Genomic DNA, 27476 nt, shown 5'->3' with positions numbered 1-27476 from the left:
TCCTGAGAAAGAAGTACCCAGAACAACCACAACAACCACCTCTGGCCGTAATAACGGCCTTGATACGCCTGGGCATTGAGTCAAACAGAGATTGGATGACGTGTACAGCTACAGCTGCCCATGCAGCTTCAACACGATACCACAGTTCATCAATAGTAGTGACTGGCGTATTGTGACGAGCCAGTTGCTCGGCCACCATTGATCAGACGTTTTCAGTTGGTGAGAGATCTGGAGAATGTGCTGACCAGGGCAGCAGTCGAACATTTTCTGTATCCAGAAAGGCCCCTACAGGATCTGCAACAAGCGGTCGTGCATTATCCTGCTGAAACGTAGGGTTTCGCTGGGATCGAATGAAGGGTAGAGCCACGGGTCATAACACATCTGAAACGTAACGTGCCCTGTTCAAAGTGCCGTCAATGCGAACAAGAGGTGACCGAGACGTGTAACCAATGGCACCCCATACCATCACGCCGGGTAATACGCCAGTATGGCGATGACGAATATACGCTTCCAATGTGCGTTCACCGAGATGTCGCCAAACACGGATGCGACAATCATGATGCTGTAAACAGAACCTGGATTCATCCGAAAAACTGACGTTTTGCCATTCGTGCAACCAGGTTCGTCATTAAGTACACCATCGCAGGCGCTCCTGTCTGTGATGCAGCGTCAAGGGTAACCGCAGCCATGGTCTCCGAGGTGACAGTCCATGCTGCTGCAAACGTCGTCGAACTGTTCGTGCAGATGGTTGTTGTCTTGCAAACGTCCCCATCTGTTGATTCAGGGATCGAGACGTGGCTGCACGATCCGTTACAGCCTTGCGGATAAGATGCCTGTCATCTCGACTGCTAGTGATACGAGGCCGTTGGGATCCAGCACGGCGTTCCCTATTACCCTCCTGAACCCACCGATTCCATATTCTGCTAACAGTCATTGGACCTCGACCAACGCGAGCAGCAATGTCGCGATACGATAAACCGCAATCGCGATAGGCTACAATCCGACCTTTATTAAAGTCGGAAACGTGATGGTAGGCATTTCTCCTCCTTACACGATGCATCACAACAACTTTTCACCAGGCAACGCCGGTCAACTGCTGTTTGTGTATGAGAAATCGGTTGGAAACTTTCCTCATGTCAGCACGTTGTAGGTGTCGCCACTGTCGCCAACGTTGTGTGAATGCTCTGAAACGCTAATCATTTGCATATCACAGCATCTTCTTCCTGTCGGTTAAATTTCGCCTCTGTAGCACGTCATCTTCGTGGTGTAGCAATTTTAATGGCCAGTAGTGTATATACGCACTACTTGACAAAAGAGCTGAACAACCCAGAAGACGTAGGCGGATGTAATGTCATTTCGTACATGTACACATTGAAGGCTATGTTAATGATGAGAGATGCATTTTTCTGTGATAGGTTCAACAGCCAGAAGAATGCATAACAGCCCGTGTTTAGCGTTGTTACCAGACCTGATAGGGTATAAAAGGTGCGTGAACGGCGTCAGATATTGAGTGATCGCTGTAAGCAGCAGGTAGATTCCGCGTGATCCTGTGCTATCAACACATCGCACATTTTCAAAGAGACTTCACTGTGGGTCAGCAGTTAGCCAGCTGGTCGAATCGTGCAATATTCAGATTTGCGGGGCGTCTGGGTAGACAGTGGGCCGATGTTGGACAGCATGGGAAGTGAGGACAGGCATACTCGTCGCCAAGGTTCCCGTTGACCGCGTCTACCACAAGGCAGGATCCCCGTATTGTGCAGCAAGCACATCGTAAACTTTTCACATCTGCGCCTGCCATCCGAGAAGAAGTTACGGCCGGCCGGTGTGGCCGAGCGGTTCTAGGCGCTACAGTTTGTAACCGCTCGACCGCTACGGTCGCAGGTTCGATTCCTGCCTCGGGCATGGATGTGTGTGATGTCCTTAGAATAGTTAGGTTTAAATAGTTGTAAGTTCTAGGGGACTGATGACCTCAGCAGTTAAGTTCCATAGTGCTCAGATCCATTTAAACCATTTGAATAAGTTACGGACTCCCTACTAGACACTGTGTCGTCCCCCTCCATTGGTCGGATACTAGCAGCAGTCGGACAAGGGAATTACTGTCCATGCGCAGGCTGCCATTAACGCAACAACACAAACGGCTGAGTTTGGAGTGTTATCTCTAACGGAAAGCACGTGCTGCTGTTGATGAATGTCGTCGTATTGTGTTCAGGAATGAAATTCCGTTGTGAACGACCCTGAATGACCATCGTCGCCAGCAGATGTCCAACTGTTCTGTAGGTTTGGGAGGCAGAGTGGTGTAAAACGTCTGAAATTCACATGGGGTACGTGCAACTATAGTGCCTCTAACAAGTGAAACACCCCATCGCATCCCGCTCAGATTTAGTGGCGAGATGGCCCAGTGGATAGCCACTCAAACACTAGACACAGATCAAGCATGAAAACAGGAAGAAGGTGTAACGAACTGTGAAAAAGAGGCAAAATCGGAACAGTGAACATTTCAAGCTCAAGATGTGCAACATCGAGCAAATTTGAGTAGCGCCGGCATCGTGTTTACGTTGTCACGGTTTTGGACTGCAAAGGTAAAGATCTGTGCTCAAATGTCCCTCCTGCCACATTTTTTTTTCAAAAAATTATGAACATTCATTAACGAGTGTGTTCGCTGTATTGAAATTTGAGTCGCAGTGTAAAGTGCGTTTACAACAACGAGTTGTAGGGAAGAGACCTTCAGACGTACCTAGCTCTTATTTCTTCTTCACAAGTATCACATGTTATGACTCCTGCGTTTTGTATTGGAAGCTTTGTCTCATGAATTCCTTTGTGTAACATTGTTCACACCCGTTTATTTGTTGTTTTCATTTCTCGCATCTCGCATGCTCTCACTATTCATCACATTTTCTTGTGACGGTAATATATTCTTACCACATGACTCTTATTCTGTAACCTGTGTGGAGAACAACAATTGCGAAGACTGGAGAAGGACAACAGACACGTCAATGACCAGACGGAAACTTCATAATTTTGTGAAAAAAAAAGAAAGAGAAATTGAGGCACGAGGGAGATTTGAACACGGAACTCCCTCTGAGCCGTCCCACACCGTGACCACCCAACCAATACGCCGTGATTCTCGCAACTCATTCGATGTTGCACATCTTCCTGTTTTGAGGACGGACTTGTGTTCAGCTTCTGAGGGTCTATCCCCTGAGCCATTTTACCATTAAATCTGAGGGGGTTGCGATTGGGAATTTCCCTTGTGAGTGTGTCAAAAATCGGCTCGCCGTACAAATTAGATTCAGAATTAGGTGTTTTCTTGAAATAGGTGGTTTTTCGCATTCAAAAAAGTTTTCTAACCGAGTGAAGTGGCAAGGAGAATGTTTACGTGCCGAGAGCGACGACAGACTGACAACTGACAACACCTGCCTCCTACCGTTGCAGTTCCCACGTCAGCAGTTTAGCCCATTAGCTGTCAAACGCGAACTGATTTAAATACGAACTACAGAGTTAGAGCCGGCCGAGGTGGCCGAACGGTTCTAGGCGCTACAGTCTGGAACCGCGCCACCGCTACGGTCGCAGGTTCGAATCCTGCCTCGGACATGGATGTGTGTGATGTCCTTAGGTTAGTTAGGTTAGTTCTAAGTTCTAGGGGACTGATGAACTCAGAAGTTAAGTCCCATAGTGCTTAGTCATTTGAGCCATTTGAACAGAGTTAGACGTCTCGAGCATTTTCTCTCTTCCCTGACGGTGTGACAGTGGAAGAGAATAACAAAACCGTTTGGGTGCGAAGTATTAATCGCTGACTGTGACGGTCAGGATGAGTGGAAACGCTGCGGTGGCTACCATTCCTGTCGTGGCTGCGACGACAGCGAACGCCGTGCTGCAACGGCGCCTCATTTCAATATGAATCTGGAGGGCGCGTAAATTTGGTCACCGCTCCCGCGGCTGCGCAAACAAGCTGTCGCGGCCAACACTGTTTGCACTCCAGCCGACAACTGTTTATGTTCCCCTGTGGCCGCAAACAGATTGAGTCTCCGGCAGCCGGCGCTTCACGATGGAATAGCGCTGCAAGGCCCTCGACGACATCCCCGAAACATGTTTCTTCGCCGCTACGATATTATCTGGATGAGTAATGGAATTTACAATAGCACAATCTTTTACGCACTTCGGTATAAAAAGATCGGAATCGTCCTTCCTGTTACTTTTGTGATATGTCCAAAGCGTTTTATTGTATAGATCATGTTACTCCCTCAGAAAATTCCAACTGTAATACGATTGATGGCCTTAAGAATAACTGGTTTGGAGCAAGGAAGAGAGGGGGGGGGGGGGAGGAAGATGAGGGTTTAATACGAGAATGCAGTGTCTATCTTGTTCAGAAGAATGCAGCGCTACTTCGGACGTGTATGTCCGAAGACATGAAAGAGATCATCGTGTAAACGTAATAGTGGGCGCAAATCAAAACTGATTGCCAGAGAATTGTGTCCAGACAACACAAAAATACGGCGGCTAAAGTGACTGCAGAGCTCAATAGCCATCGTCGAGACCCCGTATCTATCGATACTGTCCGCCGAGAACTCCATAAAGCGAATATTCATGGACGTGCTGCTATATGGAAACCATAAGTGATGACAACCAAAGCAAAGAAGCATAAAACATGGTGTCAGAGGCATAAATCTTGGACGGCTGATCAGTGAAAATAATCCGAAGAGTCAATGTTTTCGTTATTTCCAAAAAAATTGTTCAAATGGCTCTGAGCACTATGGGACTTAACATCTATGGTCATCAGTCCCCTAGAACTTAGAACTACTTAAACCTAACTAACCTAAGGACATCACAAACATCCATGCCCGAGGCAGGATTCGAACCTGCGACCGTAGCGGTCATGCGGTTCCAGACTGAAGCCCCTAGAACGGCACGGCCACACCGTTATTTCCAATATCGGGTCGGGTTTACATATGGAGAACGCCAAAAGAAGCCTACAATGCTAATTGCTTGATTCCAACGGTTAAGATGGTTCAAATGGCTCTGAGCACTATGGGACTCAACTGCTGAGGTCATTAGTCCCCTAGAACTTAGAACTAGTTAAACCTAACTAACCTAAGGACATCACAAACATCCATGCCCGAGGCAGGATTCGAACCTGCGACCGTAGCGGTATTGCGGTTCCAGACTGCAGCGCCTTTAACCGCACGGCCACTTCGGCCGGCCAACGGTTAAGAATAGAGGTGGAAGTGTGAAGGGGTTGGCAGCCATATGATGGTTTTCTGTTGGTCCCATCATTACTCCTCAAAGGCCGTGTTACAGCCAACGATTATGTGAACATTATAGGGTGATCAGGTGCACTCAATGATTCAAATGTTGTTCCCCATAATGATGCCTTACTTCAGGACGATAATGTACCCATTCACACAGCCAGGACAGTACAATCGTGGTATGAGGAGATGCAACTGAACTGCAGCGTCTTCCCTGGCCATCACAGTCCCCGGAATTGAACATCACCCTCCTTGTGAGCGGTATTGGAGCGCAGAGTCCGGAGCAGATTTCTGCCTCCCTCGTCACTACTGGAGTTACAAGAGGTTCTGATCGAAGAGACTATACAATCATTATATGCCAATACTCCAAGCAGAATCTCAGCTGTATTACGGGCAAATGGGGGTCCAACCAAACATTAATGAAACATTCCCAAGTAGGTACAAATGTTCACATTATTTTGCCTATCCCCTGTATATTCCCATACAGGGGAGACATTTTAGTTGAAAGTCACTTGCCCGGTGTCGGCGGATAAAAATGACGTTGCAGTGCCTGTTGTTCAGAAGTATAATGCTAACTTTCTTCAGATATGCATGCATGTCCAAAGGGTCCGCCCCCGGTAGCTAAATGGTCAGCGTGACGGATTGTCAATCCTCTGGGCCCGTGTTCGATTCCCGGCTGGGTCGGGGAATTTTCTCCGCCCAGGGACTGGGTGTCGTGCCGTCCTCATCATCATCCTATAATCCTCATCGACTGCAGGTCGCCGAAGTGGCGTCAAATTGAAAGACCGGCAACCGGAGAACGGTCTGCCCGACGGGGGCCCTAGCCATACGAATAAATAAAAAATGTCCAAAGGAACAGGCACTGCTGTGGCTACAGCCGTCATGAAATACATAAAATGTATTCAGCTGCCGAGGATTATTTCGGGTTGTATGGCCGTGGTCCATGGAACTCTTCTATCCCTGACGTTTCGTCCAAAGCTATGTTGGACATCTTCAGAGGTGGTCCTGGTTGTGCCGAGTCTTGGCGACTGACGAGTCGGACGTCGAAGAACGGCCTAAATACCGTGGAAAGTGGGCGTGAGTAAACATTAGACACTATTTCTCTCCACGAACACCCCAGCAGTTTAGCTCGTAAGGCAGTCGGTCAAACGGATCGATGACATACATGACTTTCACACTCGATTCCCAAATTGCGGCGAAGTGACGTCTGGCACAAGTTTGTTGCATATTTCAAAACTGGTTCAACTGGCTCTGAGCACTATGGCAGTTAGTATCACGGTTTTCCAGTAGTCTAGGGTCCAAACGAAACGGACACGCCGGCCGCGGTGGTCTAGCGGTTCTGGCGCTGCAGTCCGGAACCGCGGGACTGCTACGGTCGCAGGTTCGAATCCTGCCTCGGGCATGGGTGTGTGTGATGTCCTTAGGTTAGTTAGGTTTAAGTAGTTCTAAGTCATAGGGGGCTTATGACCTAAGATGTTGAGTCCCATAGTGCTCAGAGCCATTTGAACCATTTTTGAAACGGTCACGAGTCCAGGAGAGGTCGTGCTATTAGCAAAGGCACTCGAGTCGATCTTCTGCTGCCATACCCCCTTAACGCCAGACTTAGCTGCACTGTCTTAATCGATACGTTTGTCATACGTCCCACATTGATTTCCGTGGTTATTTCATGGCGTGTTGTTTCTCTGTTAGCACTGACAACTATACGCAAACACCGCTGTTCTCGGTCCTTAACTGAAGATCTTTGACCAGTGTGTTGTCTGTGGTGAGACATAATGCCTGAAATTTAGTATTTTCGGCACCCTCTTGACACTGTAGCTCTCAGAATATTGAATTTCCTAACGATTTCCTAAATGGAATGTCCCATGTGTCTAGGTCCAACTATCATTCCCTGTTCAAAATCTGTTAATTCCCGTCATGCCACCATAATCACCTGTGCATAAATGACATCTCTGCAAATGCTCTACTTTTTATACCTTGTGTACGCGATACTACAGCTATCTGTATGTACGCATTTCACTATCTCATGACTTCCGTCATCCTAGAATATATATATAATTAAGAGAACTAGAAAAAAAGAGAGAGAAAAATACTTAGAAAAATTCTAGATCCTGAGAAAAATAAGTAAAATAGGTGGATGAAAAGGAGAAATTAAGACTTATATAGAAATACAGAAAAGATCACAGATACAATGAGGAAGAGCGGCTAAAATTTTATGGACATTTAAAAAGAATGGAAGAAAATTTTTAATTACGTTAGTAAGCTGAAAAAAACTGTGGGATGGATAGAAGCAGTAAAGAAAGACACCAACAAAGTAGGTGGTACAGAAGAAATAATACGTGACAGGAATCACTTCAGGCTGCTGATAGAAAACGCAAACTACGAAGAAGATGAGCCGAAACCTCGACCCAAGAGTGTGTGGACAGATGAGCAGAGACGAGCAGTTGGCGAGAAAATGAAGTAGTACAGGGAAGAACGGAAGAAAAAGGAACACCATAAGTCTTGTATGCGGTCCATAGCTGGCAAAATTAATTATATTTACCTAGGTTTCGACATATATAAATTTGTATTCTTCAGAAGGTGGCAATTTTACATTAGTAAGGACTAATGTACCATCGCCGTTTTTACAAATGTCGGCATAGATCCATTTGTCAAAATTGAAATATAGCCCTAGAATTAGGGTTTGTCACGTTTGACACTCAGTCGGTTGTGAGCTCTGCAAGATCCATGTACTAATTTATATTTACGTGACAAACCCTAATTCTAGGGCTATATTTCAATTTTGACAAATGGATCTATGCCGACATTTGTAAAAACGGCGATGGCACATTAGGCCTTACTAATGTAAAATTGCCACCTTCTGAAGAAGACAAATTTATATTTGTCGAAACCTAGGTAAAGAATTCTTTATCCATTGCAGCTGGCGGCTGTTTATAATTTTATTATGTGGAACCGTTGCCGTTGTGCAGCTATGTGTGTGTGCGCGTAAAAGGAGTCAAAAACGTGTCAATAAAAATGTTTGATGAGTTACGAATAACATAAAATGGCTACAAAGCAAATTTTTAATCGAACATGCATCTGGACAACGCCTTCTGTTCTATAAACTAAATTTATTTAAAAACTGGTAGCCTATAAAAAAAGGTTTTAGTATAGTGACACTGCAAAATAATATGTCCATTAATATTAAGTTTAGGCCAATGTGCCACTTGGAAACTCGGTCTCCACTGAACACACTAAAACTTTGTGTACTTACTTTTTAACACTCCGTATGTATTATTACCTTTAGTAAGTTACATTAACAATACCTACGTGTGGAATAATTGTCTACGAACTGTCGATTTTTCTGTGGATCATGGTGGAATCTTTACCTAAAGCGAGTTAATGCCCTCTGTGTACATCATGCACAAGCAGTAGAGAGGACTCACCTAGCCGGCTTGCAGGGGTGCTGGAGGACGCGCGCGGAGCGCACCTTGACGTGCGCCAGGCGGTGCACGACGCAGACGTCGATGGCCTTGTTGATGGTGACCATGGCGGTGTACTGCAGGTCGTGCACGCCGTGGATGAGGCTGAGGCAGACGCGCAGCAGCAGGCACAGCGCGCCGCTCAGCTGCTGCGTCGCCTCCGCCACCTGCTGCTGCGCGCTCTCCGGTGACGTCACAGCAGGAGGCGTCGCTGCCGCCGAGCGCTCCCCGTACGTCTCCACAGCGGTCTGCAGCAACGAAACACAGGGCCCTATCCCGACTGCTTTTTATCACAACTATTAAAGTTCCACGTCACTTTTTTCTACGTTTAGGGAATTTTATATGGTGTTCACTAGTATATAAAATGACTCACGAGGAAGATTTGTGTTAGTAATTTACTATCGTTAAGCCAATGTCAGTGGATTTACACAAAGCAGAGGTGGTACATAAGTTTATGCACTTCCTTCTAGACAGCTGATACCTAATACACTGAAGGAAACCGGAAGTGTTCATGAACGCCTTAACCAGAATTTTCAAGCACGTGAGATGTGGTTATCAAAATGTTATCGTTATGCGAGCTTGTTTTCAATACAGAAAATAGTCATTCTAACAGATGAAGAATGGAATCAGTACATATTGACTGTTTGGTGTGTAACTTTATTGAAATTTTACTGGTGGAGATCGGAACATAGCAGGCAAGTGTATCTTATCGCCTTCTTTCGGTATGGAGAGAGGTCGAACGATTGGTGTGATAGGGAACCGATTCAGAACAAGTCATGGCGTTATGGACTCAGGACAATAGTATGGGAAGAAGAGAAGGCACAAATCGTTTCAAAAGGATTACACTACGAGATGATCGTAGGTTTGTTCGATTGGCTCTGACGAGTGGATTACAACAGCTGAAATCAGCACAGGTCAGCGCTAGAGTGACGCTACGAACAGTCGGGAACAGATCAGTGGAAGCTCGATTGAGATCTCGAGTCGTATTAGACGTTTACCATTGGCACCGTACCACAGACAACAGAGACTTTCATGGTAGAGCAAGAGTAACTAGATATTTATTGGCATTCTATGGTTTTCAGCGATGAGTTCTGCTTCTGTTCGTGGTGACCAGATCGATATCAATATGCACGACGATTCTTTGACGATCTTTGGAGCCGATTTTTCGATCTGCGCTGTGGAGTTGAGAATTCTAGGACCTCACTCAATAGGTGGGGCAGCACTACGCGCAGGAAGCGGCTACAAGGTTAACAGTGTACGTACGGCATGCACATGTGTGTTTTTTTTAGTGATGCTCCACTGGTTGAATAATTCATGTTCTGGTTTCAGAGACGGAAGAACATCAACCCCATTAATTACATACACAGATACAAAGCTGTCTGAAACTAGATGTTAATAACAATGAAACTCTAAATTTCGACTGGAATGTGTATAGCAAAGATAGGCTGCACGCCGCTGAAGGACGCGTTTTTGTCACCGTAGGCAACACGATAGTATATAGAGAGGTAATACAGAATACGGGCGCGAAATAATATGGATGATCATAAATGTTAAAGGGTGTTAAAACATGTAATCGGACACTTCCATGGACAGCCTGTCTCAGGAGCAGTAATGGCTGAACATTTAAGTGGAGAAGGTTTTGCACTAATTTTCCATATCATGTTGTAGACTTTGTGGGAGATTTCAAATTATCAGATAAATGCTGAGAGACACAAATGGTTTACAGTGCTAAATTGCTCTAAGTGCTTTATCCGAAAATTATCTTGAGTAGTTAGTCGGAGAACCAACTCATGAGGATAACATCTTAGATAGTCTGGTTACAAACAAGCCTGATCTTTTCGACTCATTGAGCGCAGAATAGGGAGTTGCCTCTAAAGCATCAACTAGTAGTGGTGTATGTATAGAAACGAAGGAAGATATAACTGTTCGGTAAGTGCGACAAGAAGCTGATTTCGAAATACATGAGTATTTAAGAGAACATAACGGCTTTGTACGGAGACAAACTGTGATGGATGGGGCAGACCTACCATGGTTCGACAGCCATGTTAGAAAGCTGCTCCGAAAACAAAGAGACTTTTATCGGAGGTTCAAACGGTGACAGAACTTCGTACACGTAGACGTAGACGACCTAATGAAAGGTCATAGGAAGCAGCGATTTCCGATATCCATACCTTTCCAACTCTTGGAATTATGGCCTGGTTTGGTATTTTAGGTATTTTGGATGTAACAGGGGTGATACGGTAAAAGCTGAAGGGAAAATAAATGCACTTGTCACTTTGTAGCAATAACGGTACACCCTGTTGTCATACCCTTCACGGTCAGAATATCAAATAGCACATTCCAGCAGGACACTGCAAGACCCAATGCTACAGCTCACGCTACTAACTCTTTGAATGTATGTATAGTTGACTGGGCTAGCTGCTCCCGTGATTTGTAACACATATGTAATGTCTGGGATGTGATGTAAAGATGTCTACTTTCATACCAAGCTGCAGCCCGCAGTCTTGATGAACTGATATGGCATGTGTTTGAGGTACGGCAGTTAATTCCAGAAGATGGTATTTGGAGGTTATTAGTTTCCATTCCTTGACGAATACACGGATGTATTCGTGTCAGTGGTGGTCGCACGTCATACTGATGTTGATGATTGATGGACATCAGTTATGAGTGCAATGAAAGTTTTATTATTTAATATCCGTTATGTGATAAACATCTCCGTAAAGGCTGATACATGGAGGTCAGATAAATTATGGCTAGTGAACAGTGACCCAAAGTTGCAACACACACAAGGTTTCAAAATACCGGCAAATACTCGTATTAGAGGATCACGAGAATTCTTAATAGTAAACATCGAAAATAACAGTACGACTGAAAAAAATGGGGTTCTGGGGGAAGAGAAACTAACGTACAACTTAGCAAACTCAGAATCAAGATAACAGTAAAATACAGGAAACGCAACAGAGACAGGAGCAAAATGTAAAAATTTGTGGTAAGTTCCTATGGGACCTACTTGCTGAGGTCATCGGCCACTAAGCTTACACACTACTTAATCTAACTTAAACTAACGTAAGCTAAGGACAACACACACACCCATACGCGAGGGAGGACTCAAACCTCCGACCGGGGGAGCCGCACTAGAGCAAAACGTAGCTAACTTTAACGAAAAATAATGAAACGTGGATTCGAGAACTTGAACTGACCTATAACGGTCAAGTAGACAGAGCGATACCAAAAAACATAAGTCCTAAAAGAAATTGCATTGCATACGTAACGAAAATTAAGGTAACGTAACGAAATGTGGACTCGACAACTTGAATTGAGCTATATAGCACAAGTATCACCACACCTGGGTTACTGGAGTTGGAAAACGATGATGAGCTCAGGTGTATACCTCAAGTCCACGGAGCGATACCAAAAATATAAATCGCAAAAGAAATAGTACTAGTTTGGAAAAAAACCAGCCAAATATTTGTGAGAAATGCTACTCGTTTCATCACAGCGATTTAAGCTGTACTCTTAATTTCCAGCCGCGCGGGAATTATCCGAGCGGTCTAGGGCGCTGCAGTCATGGACTGTGCGGCTGATCCTGACGGAGGTTCGAGTCCTGTCTCGGGTACGAGTGTGTGTGTTTATCCTTAGGGTAATTTAGGTTAAATAGTGTGTAAGCTTAGCGACTGATGACCTTAGCAGTTAAGTCCCATAAAATTCCGCACACATTTTTTATCTTAATTTCCTGTCTAGCCATTCTCTCGAAAATCGCGACGTATTCGGAATTAACTCCATAGTTTGTCAGCTACTAAGACAAACACAGGCAACATTTAATAACAGGCTTCTTCGCAACGTAAATTCACCTCGTCACACATGAAGCCGTGGCTTAAACCCAAGAACTGGAATCGCACACTAGAAGTGACCTGTAGCGATATAGTGCATCCGAAGTAACGCTTTCCACCTTTGTCGGGGTAACTGGCTTGCTGAAAGTGTAGTAACTCAGTTCACTACAAATTTATACAGTACACTGATCAAGAAAGCCGCCGAGCGGCGGGCGCAACAAGAAACGGCGCAGAGGAGCAACAAGGCGGACGAGACGGTGCCTCCCTCACCGTGGAAACGCACTGACCGTAATTACTGTGTTGTAGGCGGCTGGCGGATAATTTGGGGGCATAATGCAGTGAGCGCCTGGCGGCGCCAGCAGGATTCTGCGCACAAAGCCGCGGCCGTAATTGGACGCGAAGCGGCGAGTTTCGCCCGGCTGGCTGCCTCGCGGGTAGCCGGCATTAGCCACGTGCTCCTCATGCCGATTACCTGCCGCCTTCTGCCGGTGAGAAACCTGTTGTGCTCTCCTGATGGACTCGAAAGGCCCCTACATACTCACCAACCGACCGACCGACCGAAAAATTAAACGTGTGGAGACAAATTGACGAAGCGACCGATGAACTTTCTCCTCGGGACATCGGTCCAATAGGACCACCTGACAGGCGATTCTCATCACTTCACCAGCCATTCACCAATACTTCGTCCACAAAATTGACCCTGGTGCAGCAATGTCGTGCCAACCGCCCGGCGAAAGTTTATCCGTTGTCACTGCGACGGTGTAATTTGAAGCCACTCTTTCGTAGAATAGTAGCCGCTCAGGGTAGCCGCGTGGTCTTAGGCGTCTTGTCACGGTCCGCGCGGCTCCCCACGTCGGAGGTATGAGTCCTCCCTCGGGCATGGGTGTGTGCGTCGTCAAAAATGGTTCAAATGGCTCTGAGCACTATGAGACTTAACTTCTGAGGTCATCAGCCCCCTAGAACTTTGAACTACTTAAACCTAACTAACCTAAGGACATCACACACACCCATGCCCGAGGAAAGATTCGAACCTGCGACCGTAGCGGTCGCTCGGTTCCAACCTGTAGCGCCTAGAACCGCTCGGCCAACCTGGCCGGCCTGTGCGTCGTCCTCAGTGAAAGGGGAGCCGGAACGATGATAATGACAAAATTAACGTTTTCCATTATAAAATTATTTGGAGTGTCCTGAATAAAACAAATCAAGTGTCACCCTTCAAAGTGAACTCTAAGTGTGTTTTTTATCGCTGCAAATTTGACGCGCCGCGTAAAAGGTTGCAGCGACTTGGTGTGTCACCTCTGACGGTACCGCTCGCTGACTGCAAGCAGGTTATCTTTGCGGAATTAGAGTGTTTTGTTTTCCAACGTTGTATGGCTTTATCTCTGTGACAAGTGACTGTTCATATCGGTAAACATAAACGCTATACCGTGTGTGTTGACTTGTGGAGTTTGCTTTGTGTTGTTTAGCTGTTCAATTCTGCGTATTTGACGAATTTTGCTCGTACCTGTTTTACGTATTTGGTTTTTGGATATCAATATGCCCCGTTTCAGCAATCGAGTGTTTAAGAAAAGGCACAATGAGTGGAAGAAGAAAATCTTTCGTTGTTTCGAAGGGAGATGCTGCTCAGACTGCTTGACCGACTACTCCAAATGAATGTGATAGAACTTCTCCCCGCAAAAAACTTTGCGACAGCAAAGAAAAATTTGAAAACTATGAAAGTGACAGTAATGATGTGAATGAAATAATTAACATTTCCTTGCTCTCTAATATTTTGAAACCTATCGTATTATGCCAACTTTGCAAAGAAAGAGGACTGGAATTGAAAATAACGTCACACATTGGATTGACATGTAAAATGTTATTGAAGTGTAACAAATGTGCTCAGAAGTTTTGTTTTCTAATTCTAACAGTATTCCTCGTAGTGGTAATAGTGGGAAGTAGGTGTATGATATAAACGTTAGGCTAGTGTATGGTTTGCGTTGCATTGGCATGGGCAGTGCTGCAGGGACAATGTTACGTGGAATTATGAACTTGCCAAAACCCCCAAACAAGTTTGGATTTTATAATGAATTGGTAGGATCTTATGCTGAAGATATTGCTCAAGCAACAATGAAGAAAGCAGTTGAAGAAGTTGTGACAGATAACGGGAATTGTAGAGATTTAACTGTTGCTTTAGATGGATCATGGCAAGGTAGAGGTAATAAATCTCTAAATGGACTTGCGATAGCAATAATTGAAATATTTATTTTTATATAATTTGATTTATTTAGGTGAGTTATTATGCCAATTTTTGTTTGAAACTTGTAAGTTTACTAATATAATAAAATAATTTAGATTTTTTAAGGAAGCTAAAGGGTTCAGAATAACAAGTAGGTGTTACATTGTACGTTGTTTCGTTTTTAGTAGTGTGTATTTTAGACAGTAGCAATATCTTCTTGTGTTCTGTTAGCTCTCTCTCAGTTAGAATCTCGGTTACATTTTTGTTCGTTGTTGTTGAAAAGTGTTATTTGTGAAAGTTTTGTTTCGTACGAGTGACGAATAAAACAGAATCAAAAGTAATCTCTGGTTCAGCATCGTTATTTATGGATTTTAATATGTGCAGTTATTGAAGTGTTACGATTTTACATATGAGGCAGATTGGTTTAAAAATACTAGACTGCACTTACTATAATTTTGAAGTCAGTCTCAATCCAACAGCAGTTAAACAATTTTCATGAAATCGTCAACTTCCGATCGCAGCACAGAGCGATCGGCTGACTGTCAATTATTTGAAGAATTTACGGACTACACTGCAGCAACCTCTCTGATGGTTCAAATGGCTCTGAGCACTATGGGACTTAACATCTGAGATCATCAGTCCCCTAGAACTTAGAACTACTTAAACCTAACTAACCTAAGGACATCACACAAATCCATGCCCGAGGCAGCATTCGAACCTGCGACCGTAGCGGTCACGCGGTTCCAGACTGAAGTCCCTACAACCGCTCGGCCACACCGGCCGGCCAACCTCTCTGACTTTCAGCGTGTAATCCGACGTGGAAACGTAATTAAGACGAGTATAAGGCACCAATTCTGAGTGCCTGAAATTAATTCTAACTAAAAGCAAATAGTGTTTGTTCATCGAATTAGACTGAACTTGCTTAGTAACAGGGCTTATGAATAAACAATTTAAGACGTCGTCAAGCTAAGTTAATTCCGCTATTACTGTTTCAAGAGATTTTAACTTAGTTTGTGACTCGTCCTCCCAATTAAAATTAAAATTAACTGAACACAACCCAAGGGATCGAAGACATCATCTTCAGCCATCTTAATAAACTAAAATTTAGCACCCACCAAAGACTACAAAGAGGAAGAGGACCCACAAATTGCAGAGCAAAGTCGGTCGGGACATGTGTAGGCTGCAACGAAATCGGTCGGTCGGTTGGTTGGCCGATAAATTGGTGCGTCTCGTTTCCAGTGTGAAACTGCTAAAGGAACTGGCAAATATTTTATCTTACACAAAATGAATTATTGATATAATTCTATTCTAGCAGAGTAGTCGATACAGCGTCCGTCAAAAAATTCAAAAACTGATTTTATTCTTGGTGTGTAGGCGACGTCAGCGCGGTAGCTATGTTGGCGGCTGGAACAAACAACTGAAAACAACAAATATGCACTCGATAACTCAGTTGTGAGCAGGGATTGGTAAGCAGTGGACGTACGGTACAGTGCGTCAACGTTGTTAACTCAAATATCACAGTGGAGCTGCATCTCAAGATGAAGTGTTAGTGGCGGTTCTAGGGGCTGCAGTCTGGAACCGCGCGACCGCTACGATCGCAGGTTCGAATCCTGCCTCGGGCACGGATGTGTGTGATGCCCTTAGGTTAGTTAGCTTGAAGTAGTTCTAAGTTCTAGGGGACTGATGACCTGAGAAGTCAAGTCCCATAGTGCTCAGAGCCATTTTAACCATGAAGTGTTAAATAACCTCTCCAGAGAAAAGTGGTTAATTTCCAAGAAAGATTGCCTATCGAACGCGCGGGCCCCTTCAGATATACAGTGAAGCACTGCCGTCGGCAACGCCTATATAAGACTAGTACCTGGCGCAGTTGTTACATCTGTTACTGCTGCTACAATGGCAGGTTATCAAGATTTCAGCGAGTTTGAACGTGGTGTTGTATTCGACGCAGAAGCGATGGGACACAGCATCTTCGGGGTAGCGAAGAAATGGGGATTTTCCCGCGCGACCATTTCACGAGTGTGCAGTGAGTATCAGGAATCCGGCAAAACATCAAATCTCCGACATCGTCGCAGCCGGAAAAAGATCCTACAAGACCGAGATCAACGACGACTGAAGAGAATCGTTCAACGTGACAGAAGTACAGGCCTTCCGCGAACTGCTGTAGATTTCAATGCTGGGTCATCAGGAAGCGTCAACGTGCGAACGTTTAAGCTAAACACTATCGATATTGACTTTCGGAGCCGAAGGCCCACTCGTGGTCCCTTGATAATTGCACGACACAGAGATTTATGCCTCGCCTGGGGCCGTTAACAACGACGTTGGACTGCTGATGACTGGAAACATGTTGCCTGGTCAGGCGAGTCTTGTTTCAAACTGTAACGAACGGATGGGCGTGTACGGGTATGGAGACAACCTCCGTGGGCACTGCATGTCAGAAGCGGACTGTTAAAGCTAGTGGAGACTCTGTAATAGTGTGGGACGTGTCCAGTTGGAGTGATATGTGACCGCTGATACTTCTAGATACGACTCTGACAGGTGACACGTACTTGAGCATCCTGTCTGATCACCTGCATCCATTCACGTCCATTGTGCATGCCGACACACTTGGGCAATTCCGGCAAAACAACGCGACGCCCCACACGTTCAGAATTGCTACAGAGTGGCTCTAGGAACACTCTTCTAAGTTTAAATCTTCCGCTGGCCACCAAACTCCGGAGAAATGAACATTATTGAGCATATCTGGGATGCCTTGCTAAGTGCTGCTCGGAAGAGATTCTACCCCTTCGTACTCTTACGGGTTTATGGACAGCCCTGCAGAATACAAGGTGTGAATTCCCTCCAGCACTACTTCAGACATTAGTCGAGTCCATGCGACGTCGTGTTGCTGCACTTCTGCTTGCTCACGGGGGCCCTGTACGATATTAGACAGGAGTACCAGTTTTTTTGGCTCTTCAGTGTGTATCGAATGTATGTCGAACTCACGAGCGGCTATAGTTACGGATAACGTTTACAGCGTTTAGTAGAGCAACGACAAAAGACGAACGTTTACTAAGTTACAAATAATCAGAAATGAACTTTTCTCGTCAGCCACGTGTTCTTCATGCACTATTCGAAGTGCTGTATTGTTCCCATAACCCGAGCACACTCTTCCTATGTTAGTCAGAAATATCGGGAGAGTATCAGGAGGGTCAATTCTTCCACGTAACGCCAAGTTGTGGAAATGTAGTTATTGGAAGATGTAGAGTTTTTCCCTGTCTCCTAACGCCCCTTTCTTTTTATCAACGTTTCGACTGTGTGTGGAGACTGCGTGACACAATCTCAACAGAATGATTTACAAATTCGTGTTGACATCCTTCACTCTTTCAGGTGTTGTATGACATATAGCTCTCTGTTATCAGTTTTGTGCCTGGCAACATGACGTGCTTTATCTGAGAAACTAATGTTTTCTTCCTCATAGAATTTACTCGAACTAGAATGCATTTGAGGGATGCCCTTTCAGTGCTGCCAAATACACAAACATGTTCAACTTCTTCTCTCAACGGTCGTCCTCTCTGTTATTTCCTAATAGCTATATACGATTCGTCTGTTTCGACGACGTTGTTTTTTCTACCTATTGGAACACTATGGTTCGTGACTGTGGCGTAACAGACTCCTGGAATTTTCTTCTTTCTAAACACTCAGTGATTCGCATCATGTTTGAACCGAACTAACAATGCAGTTCACAAACCAACAACAAAAATATTTATTATTGATACTCACCATCTTAACGGAAACAATAGCATCAAGTACCATGTTAGCTAACTGTGGGAACATGTTACACAGATATATTATCTGTGAAATTATTAAAAAGTTTGAAGGACATTTTTTCAGAGAGCATTATGAAACTTTTAGGAAATAACCTAAAAACAATTAGAATTAAGCAACATACAAAGCGGATGCGTCATTTTAAAGAAGAAACTCTCTACCGTATTAGTACGCAAAAACCTAAGACCAGGTCGCTTTAAGTAAGCTATGAGAAAGAACCCCCCCACCCATGATCCATGGACCTTGCCGTTGGTGGGGAGGCTTGCGTGCGTCAGCGATACAGATAGCCGTACCGTAGGTGCAACCACAACGGAAGGGTATCTGTTGAGAGGCCAGACAAACGTGTGGTTCCTGAAGAGGGGCAGCAGCCTTTTCAGTAGTTGCAGGGGCAACAGTCTGGATGATTGACTGATCTGGCCTTGTAACACTAACCAAAACTGCCTTGCTGTGCTGGTACTGCGAACGGCTGAAAGCAAGGGGAAACTACAACCGTAATTTTTCCCGAGGGCATGCAGCTTTACTGTATGGTTAAATGATGATGGCGTCCTCTTGGGTAAAATATTCCGGAGGTAAAATAGTCCCCCTTTCAGATCTGCGGGCGGGGACTACTCAAGAGGACGTCGTTATCAGGAGAAAGAAAACTGGCGTTCTACGGATCGGAGCGTGGAATGTCAGATCCCTTAATCGGGCAGGTAGGTTAGAAAATTTGAAAAGGGAAATGGATAGGTTGAACGTAGATATAGTGGGAATTAGTGAAGTTCAGTGGCAGGAGAATACAGGGTTATAAATACAAAATCAAATAGGGGTAATGCAGGAGTAGGTATAATAATGAATAAAAAATAGGAGTGCGGATAAGCTACTACAAACAGCATAGTGAACGCATTATTGTGGCCAAGATAGACACGAAGCCCACGCCTACTACAGTAGTAAAAGTTTATATGCCAACTAGCTCTGCAGATGACGAAGAAATTGAAGAAATTTATGATGAAATAAAAGAAATTATTCAGATAGTGAAGGGAGACAAAAATTTAATAGTCATGGGTGACTGGATTTCGGTAGCAGGAAAAGGAAGAGAAGGAAACTTAGTAGGCGAATATGGATTGGGGGGAAGAACTGAAAGAGGAAGCCACCTGGTAGAATTTTGCACAGAGCACAAATTAATCATAGCTAACACTTAGTTCAAGAATCATAAAAGAAGGTTGTATACATGGAAGAAGCCTGGAGATACTGACAGGTTTCTGATAGATTATATAATGCTAAGAGAGAGTTTTAGGAACCAGGTTTTAAATTGTAAGACATTTCCAGGGGCAGATGTGGACTCTGACCACAATCTATTGGTTATGACCCGTAGATTGAAACTGAAAAAACTGAAAAAAGGTGGGAATTTAAGGAGATGCGACATGGGTAAACTGACTAAACCAGAGGTTGCACAGACTCTCAGGGAGAGCATGAGGGAACACCTGACACGAATGGGGGAAAGAAATACAGTAGAAGAACAATGGGTAGCTTTGAGGGATGAAATAGTGAAGGCAGCAGATGATAAAGTAGGTAAAAAGACGAGGGCTACTAGAAATCCTTGGGTAACAGAAGAAATATTGAACTTAATTGATGAAAGGAGAAAATATAAAAATGCAGTAAATGAAGCAGGCAAAAAGGAATACAAACGTCTCAAAAATGAGATCGACAGGAAGTGCAAAATGGCTAAGAAGGGATGGCTAGAGGACAAATGTAAGGATGTAGAGGCTTATCTGACCAGGGGTAAGATGGATACTGCCTACAGGAAAATTAGAGAGACCTTTGGAGAAAAGAGAACCACTTGTATGAATATCAAGAGCTCAGATGGAAACCCAGTTCTAAGCAGTTCTAAGCCGTTGGATAAGCAGCTGCAGCAGCAAGTCGTATACTCCTAGCTCACTCATTTGTTACATAGTTTAATTCTTAATTTCTTTGCGTGTTTTTGGTACTTGCATTGTTTAATTCATAAATTTCGGGCGTATTATAGTATTTGAGAGTTGTAGCATCGCGTTTTAGTACCTGAATAGTGTAAATTCGCGTAGTCGTCTGTCAACTGTTTTTGTTTTGAACGGCCAGTGTCGGTTGGTCACAGTCAGTGTGCTCCCTGCCGCCGTTGGATAAGCAGCTGCAGCAGCAAGTCGTATACTCCTAGCTCACTCATTTGTTACATAGTTTAATTCTTAATTTCTTTGCGTGTTTTTGGTACTTGCATTGTTTAATTCATAAATTTCGGGCGTATTATAGTATTTGAGAGTTGTAGCATCGCGTTTTAGTACCTGAATAGTGTAAATTCGCGTAGTCGTCTGTCAACTGTTTTTGTTTTGAACGGCCAGTGTCGGTTGGTCACAGTCAGTGTGCTCCCTGCCGCCGTTGGATAAGCAGCTGCAGCAGCAAGTCGTATACTCCTAGCTCACTCATTTGTTACATAGTTTAATTCTTAATTTCTTTGCGTGTTTTTGGTACTTGCATTGTTTAATTCATAAATTTCGGGCGTATTATAGTATTTGAGAGTTGTAGCATCACGTTTTAGTACTCGAATAGTGTTAAATCGCGTAGTCTCCTTCCGCCGCCGAGCAGTGTGTCAGCAGTGCACAAGTGGCAGCATTACTGCATTTACTAGGCAATCTTGTATTTTAATAACCGCTTCAATTTTGTGTCGTTTTCTTTGCGCTCTCTGTAGATTAGTTCAGACGTTCTTTGCACAGTTTTTAGCATGGATAGGGACTGCAACTGCTGTGTTCGGATGCAGGCTGAGTTGGCATCCCTTCGCTCCCAGCTTCAGGCAGTGTTGGCTTCGGTCACACAGCTTGAGGCTGTTGCCAATGGGCATCACTGTGGGGGTCCGGATGGGGGTTTGTCGGGGACGGCCAGCTCGTCCCACGCATCCCCCGATCGGACTACGACTGTGGTTGCCCGGGATACTGCCCGCATTGAGGCTGATCCCTCACCTGTGGTAGAGTGGGAGGTCGTCTCAAGGTGTGGCAGGGGGCGAAAGACATTCCGGAGGGCTGAACGGAAGGCCTCTCCGGTTTGTCTGACGAACCGGTTTCAGGCTCTGTCTCAGGCTGATACTGATCTTCAGCCTGACATGGCTGCTTGTCCTGTTCCAGAGGTTGCCCCTCAGTCTGCAAGATCCGGGCAGTCGCAGAGGGTGGGCTTACTGGTAGTTGGGAGCTCCAACGTCAGGCGTGTAATGGGGCCCCTTAGGGATATGGCAGCAAGGGAGGGGAAGAAAACCAAAGTGCACTCCGTGTGCATACCGGGGGGAGTCATTCCAGATGTGGAAAGGGTCCTTCCGGATGCCATGAAGGGTACAGGGTGCACCCATCTGCAGGTGGTCGCTCATGTCGGCACCAATGATGTGTGTCGCTATGGATCGGAGGAAATCCTCTCTGGCTTCCGGCGGCTATCTGATTTGGTGAAGACTGCCAGTCTCGCTAGCGGGATGAAAGCAGAGCTCACCATCTGCAGCATCGTCGACAGGACTGACTGCGGACCTTTGGTACAGAGCCGAGTGGAGGGTCTGAATCAGAGGTTGAGACGGTTCTGCGACCATGTGGGCTGCAGATTCCTCGACTTGCGCCATAGGGTGGTGGGGTTTCGGGTTCCGCTGGATAGGTCAGGAGTCCACTACACGCAACAAGCGGCTACACGGGTAGCAGGGGTTGTGTGGCGTGGGCTGGGCGGTTTTTTAGGTTAGATGGCCTCGGGCAAGTGCAGAAAGGGCAACAGCCTCAACGGGTGCGGGGCAAAGTCAGGACATGCGGGGACCAAGCAGCAATCGGTATTGTAATTGTAAACTGTCGAAGCTGCGTTGGTAAAGTACCGGAACTTCAAGCGCTGATAGAAAGCACCGAAGCTGAAATCGTTATAGGTACAGAAAGCTGGCTGAAGCCAGAGATAAATTCTGCCGAAATTTTTACAAAGGCACAGACGGTGTTTAGAAAGGATAGATTGCATGCAACCGGTGGCGGAGTGTTCGTCGCTGTTAGTAGTAGTTTATCCTGTAGTGAAGTAGAAGTGGATAGTTCCTGTGAATTATTATGGGTGGAGGTTACACTCAACAACCGAGCAAGGTTAATAATTGGCTCCTTTTACCGACCCCCCGACTCAGCAGCATTAGTGGCAGAACAACTGAGAGAAAATTTGGAATACATTTCACATAAATTTTCTCAGCATGTTATGGTCTTAGGTGGAGATTTCAATTTACCAGATATAGACTGGGACACTCAGATGTTTAGGACGGGAGGTAGGGACAGAGCATCGAGTGACATTATACTGAGTGCACTATCCGAAAATTACCTCGAGCAATTAAACAGAGAACCGACTCGTGGAGATAACATCTTGGACCTACTGATAACAAACAGACCCGAACTTTTCGACTCTGTAAGTGCAGAACAGGGAATCAGTGATCATAAGGCCGTTGCAGCATCCCTGAATATGGAAGTTAATAGGAATATAAAAAAAGGGAGGAAGGTTTATCTGTTTAGCAAGAGTAATAGAAGGCAGATTTCAGACTACCTAACAGATCAAAACGAAAATTTCTGTTCCGACACTGACAATGTTGAGTGTTTATGGAAAAAGTTCAAGGCAATCGTTAAATGCGTTTTAGACAGGTACGTGCCGAGCAAAACTGTGAGGGACGGGAAAAACCCACCGTGGTACAACAACAAAGTTAGGAAACTACTGCGAAAGCAAAGAGAGCTTCACTCCAAGTTTAAACGCAGCCAAAACCTCTCAGACAAACAGAAGCTAAACGATGTCAAAGTTAGCGTAAGGAAGGCTATGCGTGAAGCGTTCAGTGAATTCGAAAGTAAAATACTAGGTACCGACTTGACAGAAAATCCTAGGAAGTTCTGGTCTTACGTTAAATCAGTAAGTGGCTCGAAACATCATGTCCAGACACTCTGGGATGATGATGGCATTGAAACAGAGGATGACAAGCGTAAAGCTGAAATACTAAACACCTTTTTCCAAAGCTGTTTCACAGAGGAAGACCGCACTGCAGTTCCTTCTCTAAATCCTCGCACCAACGAAAAAATGGCTGACATTGAAATAAGTGTCAAAGGAATAGAAAAGCAACTGGAATCACTCAACAGAGGAAAGTCCACTGGACCTGACGGGATACCAATTCGATTCTACACAGAGTACGCGAAAGAACTTGCCCCCCTTCTAACAGCCGTGTACCGCAAGTCTCTAGAGGAACAGAAGGTTCCAAATGATTGGAAAAGAGCACAGGTAGTCCCAGTCTTCAAGAAGGGTCGTCGAGCAGATGCGCAAAACTATAGACCTATCTCTCTGACGTCGATCTGTTGTAGAATTTTAGAACATGTCTTTTGCTCGAGTATCATGTCGTTTTTGGAAACTCAGAATCTACTATGTAGGAATCAACATGGATTCCGGAAACAGCGATCGTGTGAAACTCAACTCGCATTATTTGTTCATGAAACCCAGAAAATATTAGATACAGGCTCCCAGGTAGATGCCATTTTCCTTGACTTCCGGAAGGCGTTCGATACAGTTCCGCACTGTCGTCTGATAAACAAAGTAAGAGCCTACGGAATATCAGACCAGCTGTGTGGCTGGATTGAAGAGTTTTTAGCAAACAGAACACAGCATGTTGTTCTCAATGGAGAGACATCTACAGACGTTAAAGTAACCTCTGGCGTGCCACAGGGGAGTGTTATGGGACCATTGCTTTTCACAATATATATAAATGACCTAGTAGATAGTGTCGGAAGTTCCATGCGGCTTTTCGCGGATGATGCTGTAGTATACAGAGAAGTTGCAGCATTAGAAAATTGTAGCGAAATGCAGGAAGATCTGCAGCGGATAGGCACTTGGTGCAGGGAGTGGCAACTGACCCTTAACATAGACAAATGTAATGTATTGCGAATACATAGAAAGAAGGATCCTTTATTGTATGATTATATGATAGCGGAACAAACACTGGTAGCAGTTACTTCTGTAAAATATCTGGGAGTATGCGTGCGGAACGATTTGAAGTGGAATGATCATATAAAATTAATTGTTGGTAAGGCGGGTACCAGGTTGAGATTCATTGGGAGAGTCCTTAGAAAATGTAGTCCATCAACAAGGGAGGTGGCTTACAAAACAGTCGTTCGACCTTTACTTGAGTATTGCTCATCAGTGTGGGATCCGTACCAGATCGGGTTGACGGAGGAGATAGAGAAGATCCAAAGAAGAGCGGCGCGTTTCGTCACAGGGTTATTTGGTAACCGTGATAGCGTTACGGAGATGTTTAACAAACTCAAGTGGCAGACTCTGCAAGAGAGGCGCTCTGCATCGCGGTGTAGCTTGCTCGCCAGGTTTCGAGAGGGTGCGTTTCTGGATGAGGTATCGAATATATTGCTTCCCCCTACTTATACCTCCCGAGGAGATCACGAATGTAAAATTAGAGAGATTAGAGCGCGCACAGAGGCTTTCAGACAGTCGTTCTTCCCGCGAACCATACGCGACTGGAACAGGAAAGGGAGATAATGACAGTGGCACGTAAAGTGCCCTCCGCCACACACCGTTGGGTGGCTTGCGGAGTATAAATGTAGATGTAGATGTAGATGAAAGGTGGAAGGAGTATATAGAGGGTCTATATAAGGACGATGTTCTTGAGGACAATATTATGGAAGTGGAAGACGATGCAGATGAAGATGAAATGGGAGATATCATACTGCGTGAAGAGTTTGATAGAGCACTGAAAGACCTGAGTCGAAACAAAGGCCCGGGAGTAGACAACATTCCATTGGAACTACTGACAGCGTTGGGAGAGCCAGTCCTGACAAAACTCTACCATCTGGTGAGCAAAATATATGAGACATTCGAAATACCCTCAGACTTCAAGAAGAATGTAATAATTCCAATCCCAAAGAAAGCAGGTGTTGACAGATGCGAAAATTACCGAACTATCAGTTTAATAAGTCACGGCTGCAAAATACTAACGCGAATTCTTTACAGACGAATGGAAAAACTAGTAGAAGCAGACCTCGGGGAAGATCAATTTGGATTCCGTAGAAATATTGGAACACGTGAGGCAATACTGACCCTACAACTTATCTTAGAAGCTAGATTAAGGAAAGGCAAACCTACGTTTCTAGCATTTGTAGACTTAGAGAAAGCGTTTGACAATGTTGACTGGAATACTCTCTTTCAAATTCTGAAGCTGGCAGGGGTAAAATATAGGGAGCGAAAGGTTATTTACAATTTGTACAGAAACCAGATGGCAGTTGTAAGAGTCGAGGGATACGAAAGGGAAGCAGTGGTTGGGAAGCGAGTGAGATAGGGTTGTAGCCTCTCCCCGATGTTATTCAATCTGTATATCGAGCAAGCAGTGAAGGAAACAAAAGAAAAATTCGGAGTAGGTATTAAAATCCATGGAGAAGAAATAAAAACTTTGAGGTTCGCCGATGACATTGTAATTCTGTCAGAGACAGCAAAGGACTTGGAAGAGCGGTTGAACGGAATCGACATGTCTTGAAAGGAGGTTATAAGATGAACATCGACAAAACAAAACGAAGATAATGGGATGTAGTCAAATTAAGTCGGGTGATGCTGAGGGAGTTAGATTAGGAAATGAGACACTTAAAGTAGTAAAGGAGTTTTGCTATTTGGGGAGCAAAATAACTGATGATGGTCGAAATAGAGAGGATATAAAATGTAGACTGGCAATGGCAAGGAGAGCGTTTCTGAAGAAGAGAAATTTGTAAACATCGAGTATAGATTCAAGTGTCTGAAAGCATTTGTATGGAGTGTAGCCATGTATGGAAGTGAAACATGGACGATAAATAGTTTGGACAAGAAGAGAATAGAAGCTTTTGAAATGTGGTGCTACAGAAGAATGCTGAATATTAGATGGGTAGATCACATAACTAATGAGGAGGTATTGAACAGGATTGGGGAGAAGCGAATGTTGTGGCACAACTTGACTAGAAGAAGGGATAGGTTGGTAGGACATGTTCTGAGCCATCAAGGGATCACCAATTTAGTATTGGAGGGCAGCGTGGAGGGGTAAAAATCGTAGAGGGAGACCAGAGATGAATACACTAAACAGATTCAGAAGGATGAAGGTTGCGGTAGTTACTGGGGGATGAAGCAGCTTGCACAGGATGGAGTAGCATGGAGAGCTGCATCAAACCAGTCTCAGGACCACAACAACGTGAGAAAGAACGGACACTGAGGCCTGAATGAGGATAGCCAGATCGGGATTTCGTTAATTAATTTATCTGACTTAATTCATGTATACACTATTTTAACTATCAACATGTACACTGCTTCTAGCGTTCAACAGTTACTCTCTTCACCATCAACATTTACGAAAAAATACACATTTAAAAAAATGTAAATTTTAAATATTACTTAAAAACTGAGCAAGATTTCTTCAGTATTAGCAAAAAAGGAAAAAAGAAGCTTCCTAATTTCTAAATAAAGAAGTAATAATTATAGTTTACTATACAAAAAATGTTTACAAAGTTACTTGTAGCTACTACTCTTTGAGATAGAAATAGTTACATTAATTACTACACATGATGACTGCAGCTTCTCTACAGGTCTATGGTCAAATTAAAAATTGTCAGTTAAAGTAAAATAATCTTATCAGAAATCTAAGAACTGCCTTATTATCCGTAGTAAAAGACAAGTAATGATTGTAGGGAATGGTACCATCAGCTTTGTAAATTCTGCGAAGAACTGCTCTTCATGCAATCAGATAAATGCACCGTTTGCATTTGTATTTTTTTTGATAACCACGACAGTTTTCGGCCTTCAAGGCCATTTTCCAGTGGCTATACGTCTATCGCCGTGAAAATACACAGACAGAAACTTATGATGGCGGTTAAAAGAAAAATGAATATGCAACTGATACGTTTGTATAATAGCAAATCAATGCTACAGCTCGGGA

General features: G+C 44.4%; 1 protein-coding gene across 1 annotated transcript in view; it reads right to left on the bottom strand.

Annotated features, from left to right (window-relative positions):
- Positions 1-27476, bottom strand: part of LOC126153857 (uncharacterized) — a 1728205-nt gene that overhangs the window by 1169890 nt on the left and 530839 nt on the right. Inside the window, exon 19 of the mRNA XM_049916098.1 lies at positions 8666-8949. Within this exon, the coding sequence (XP_049772055.1) occupies positions 8666-8949 (284 nt within the window). The remainder of the gene's footprint in view (positions 1-8665; positions 8950-27476) is intronic.

This window comes from Schistocerca cancellata, chromosome 2, assembly GCF_023864275.1.
Source record: "Schistocerca cancellata isolate TAMUIC-IGC-003103 chromosome 2, iqSchCanc2.1, whole genome shotgun sequence".
NCBI classification, from domain to species: domain Eukaryota; kingdom Metazoa; phylum Arthropoda; class Insecta; order Orthoptera; family Acrididae; genus Schistocerca; species Schistocerca cancellata.
This window is presented reverse-complemented; position numbering and strand designations above follow the sequence as displayed.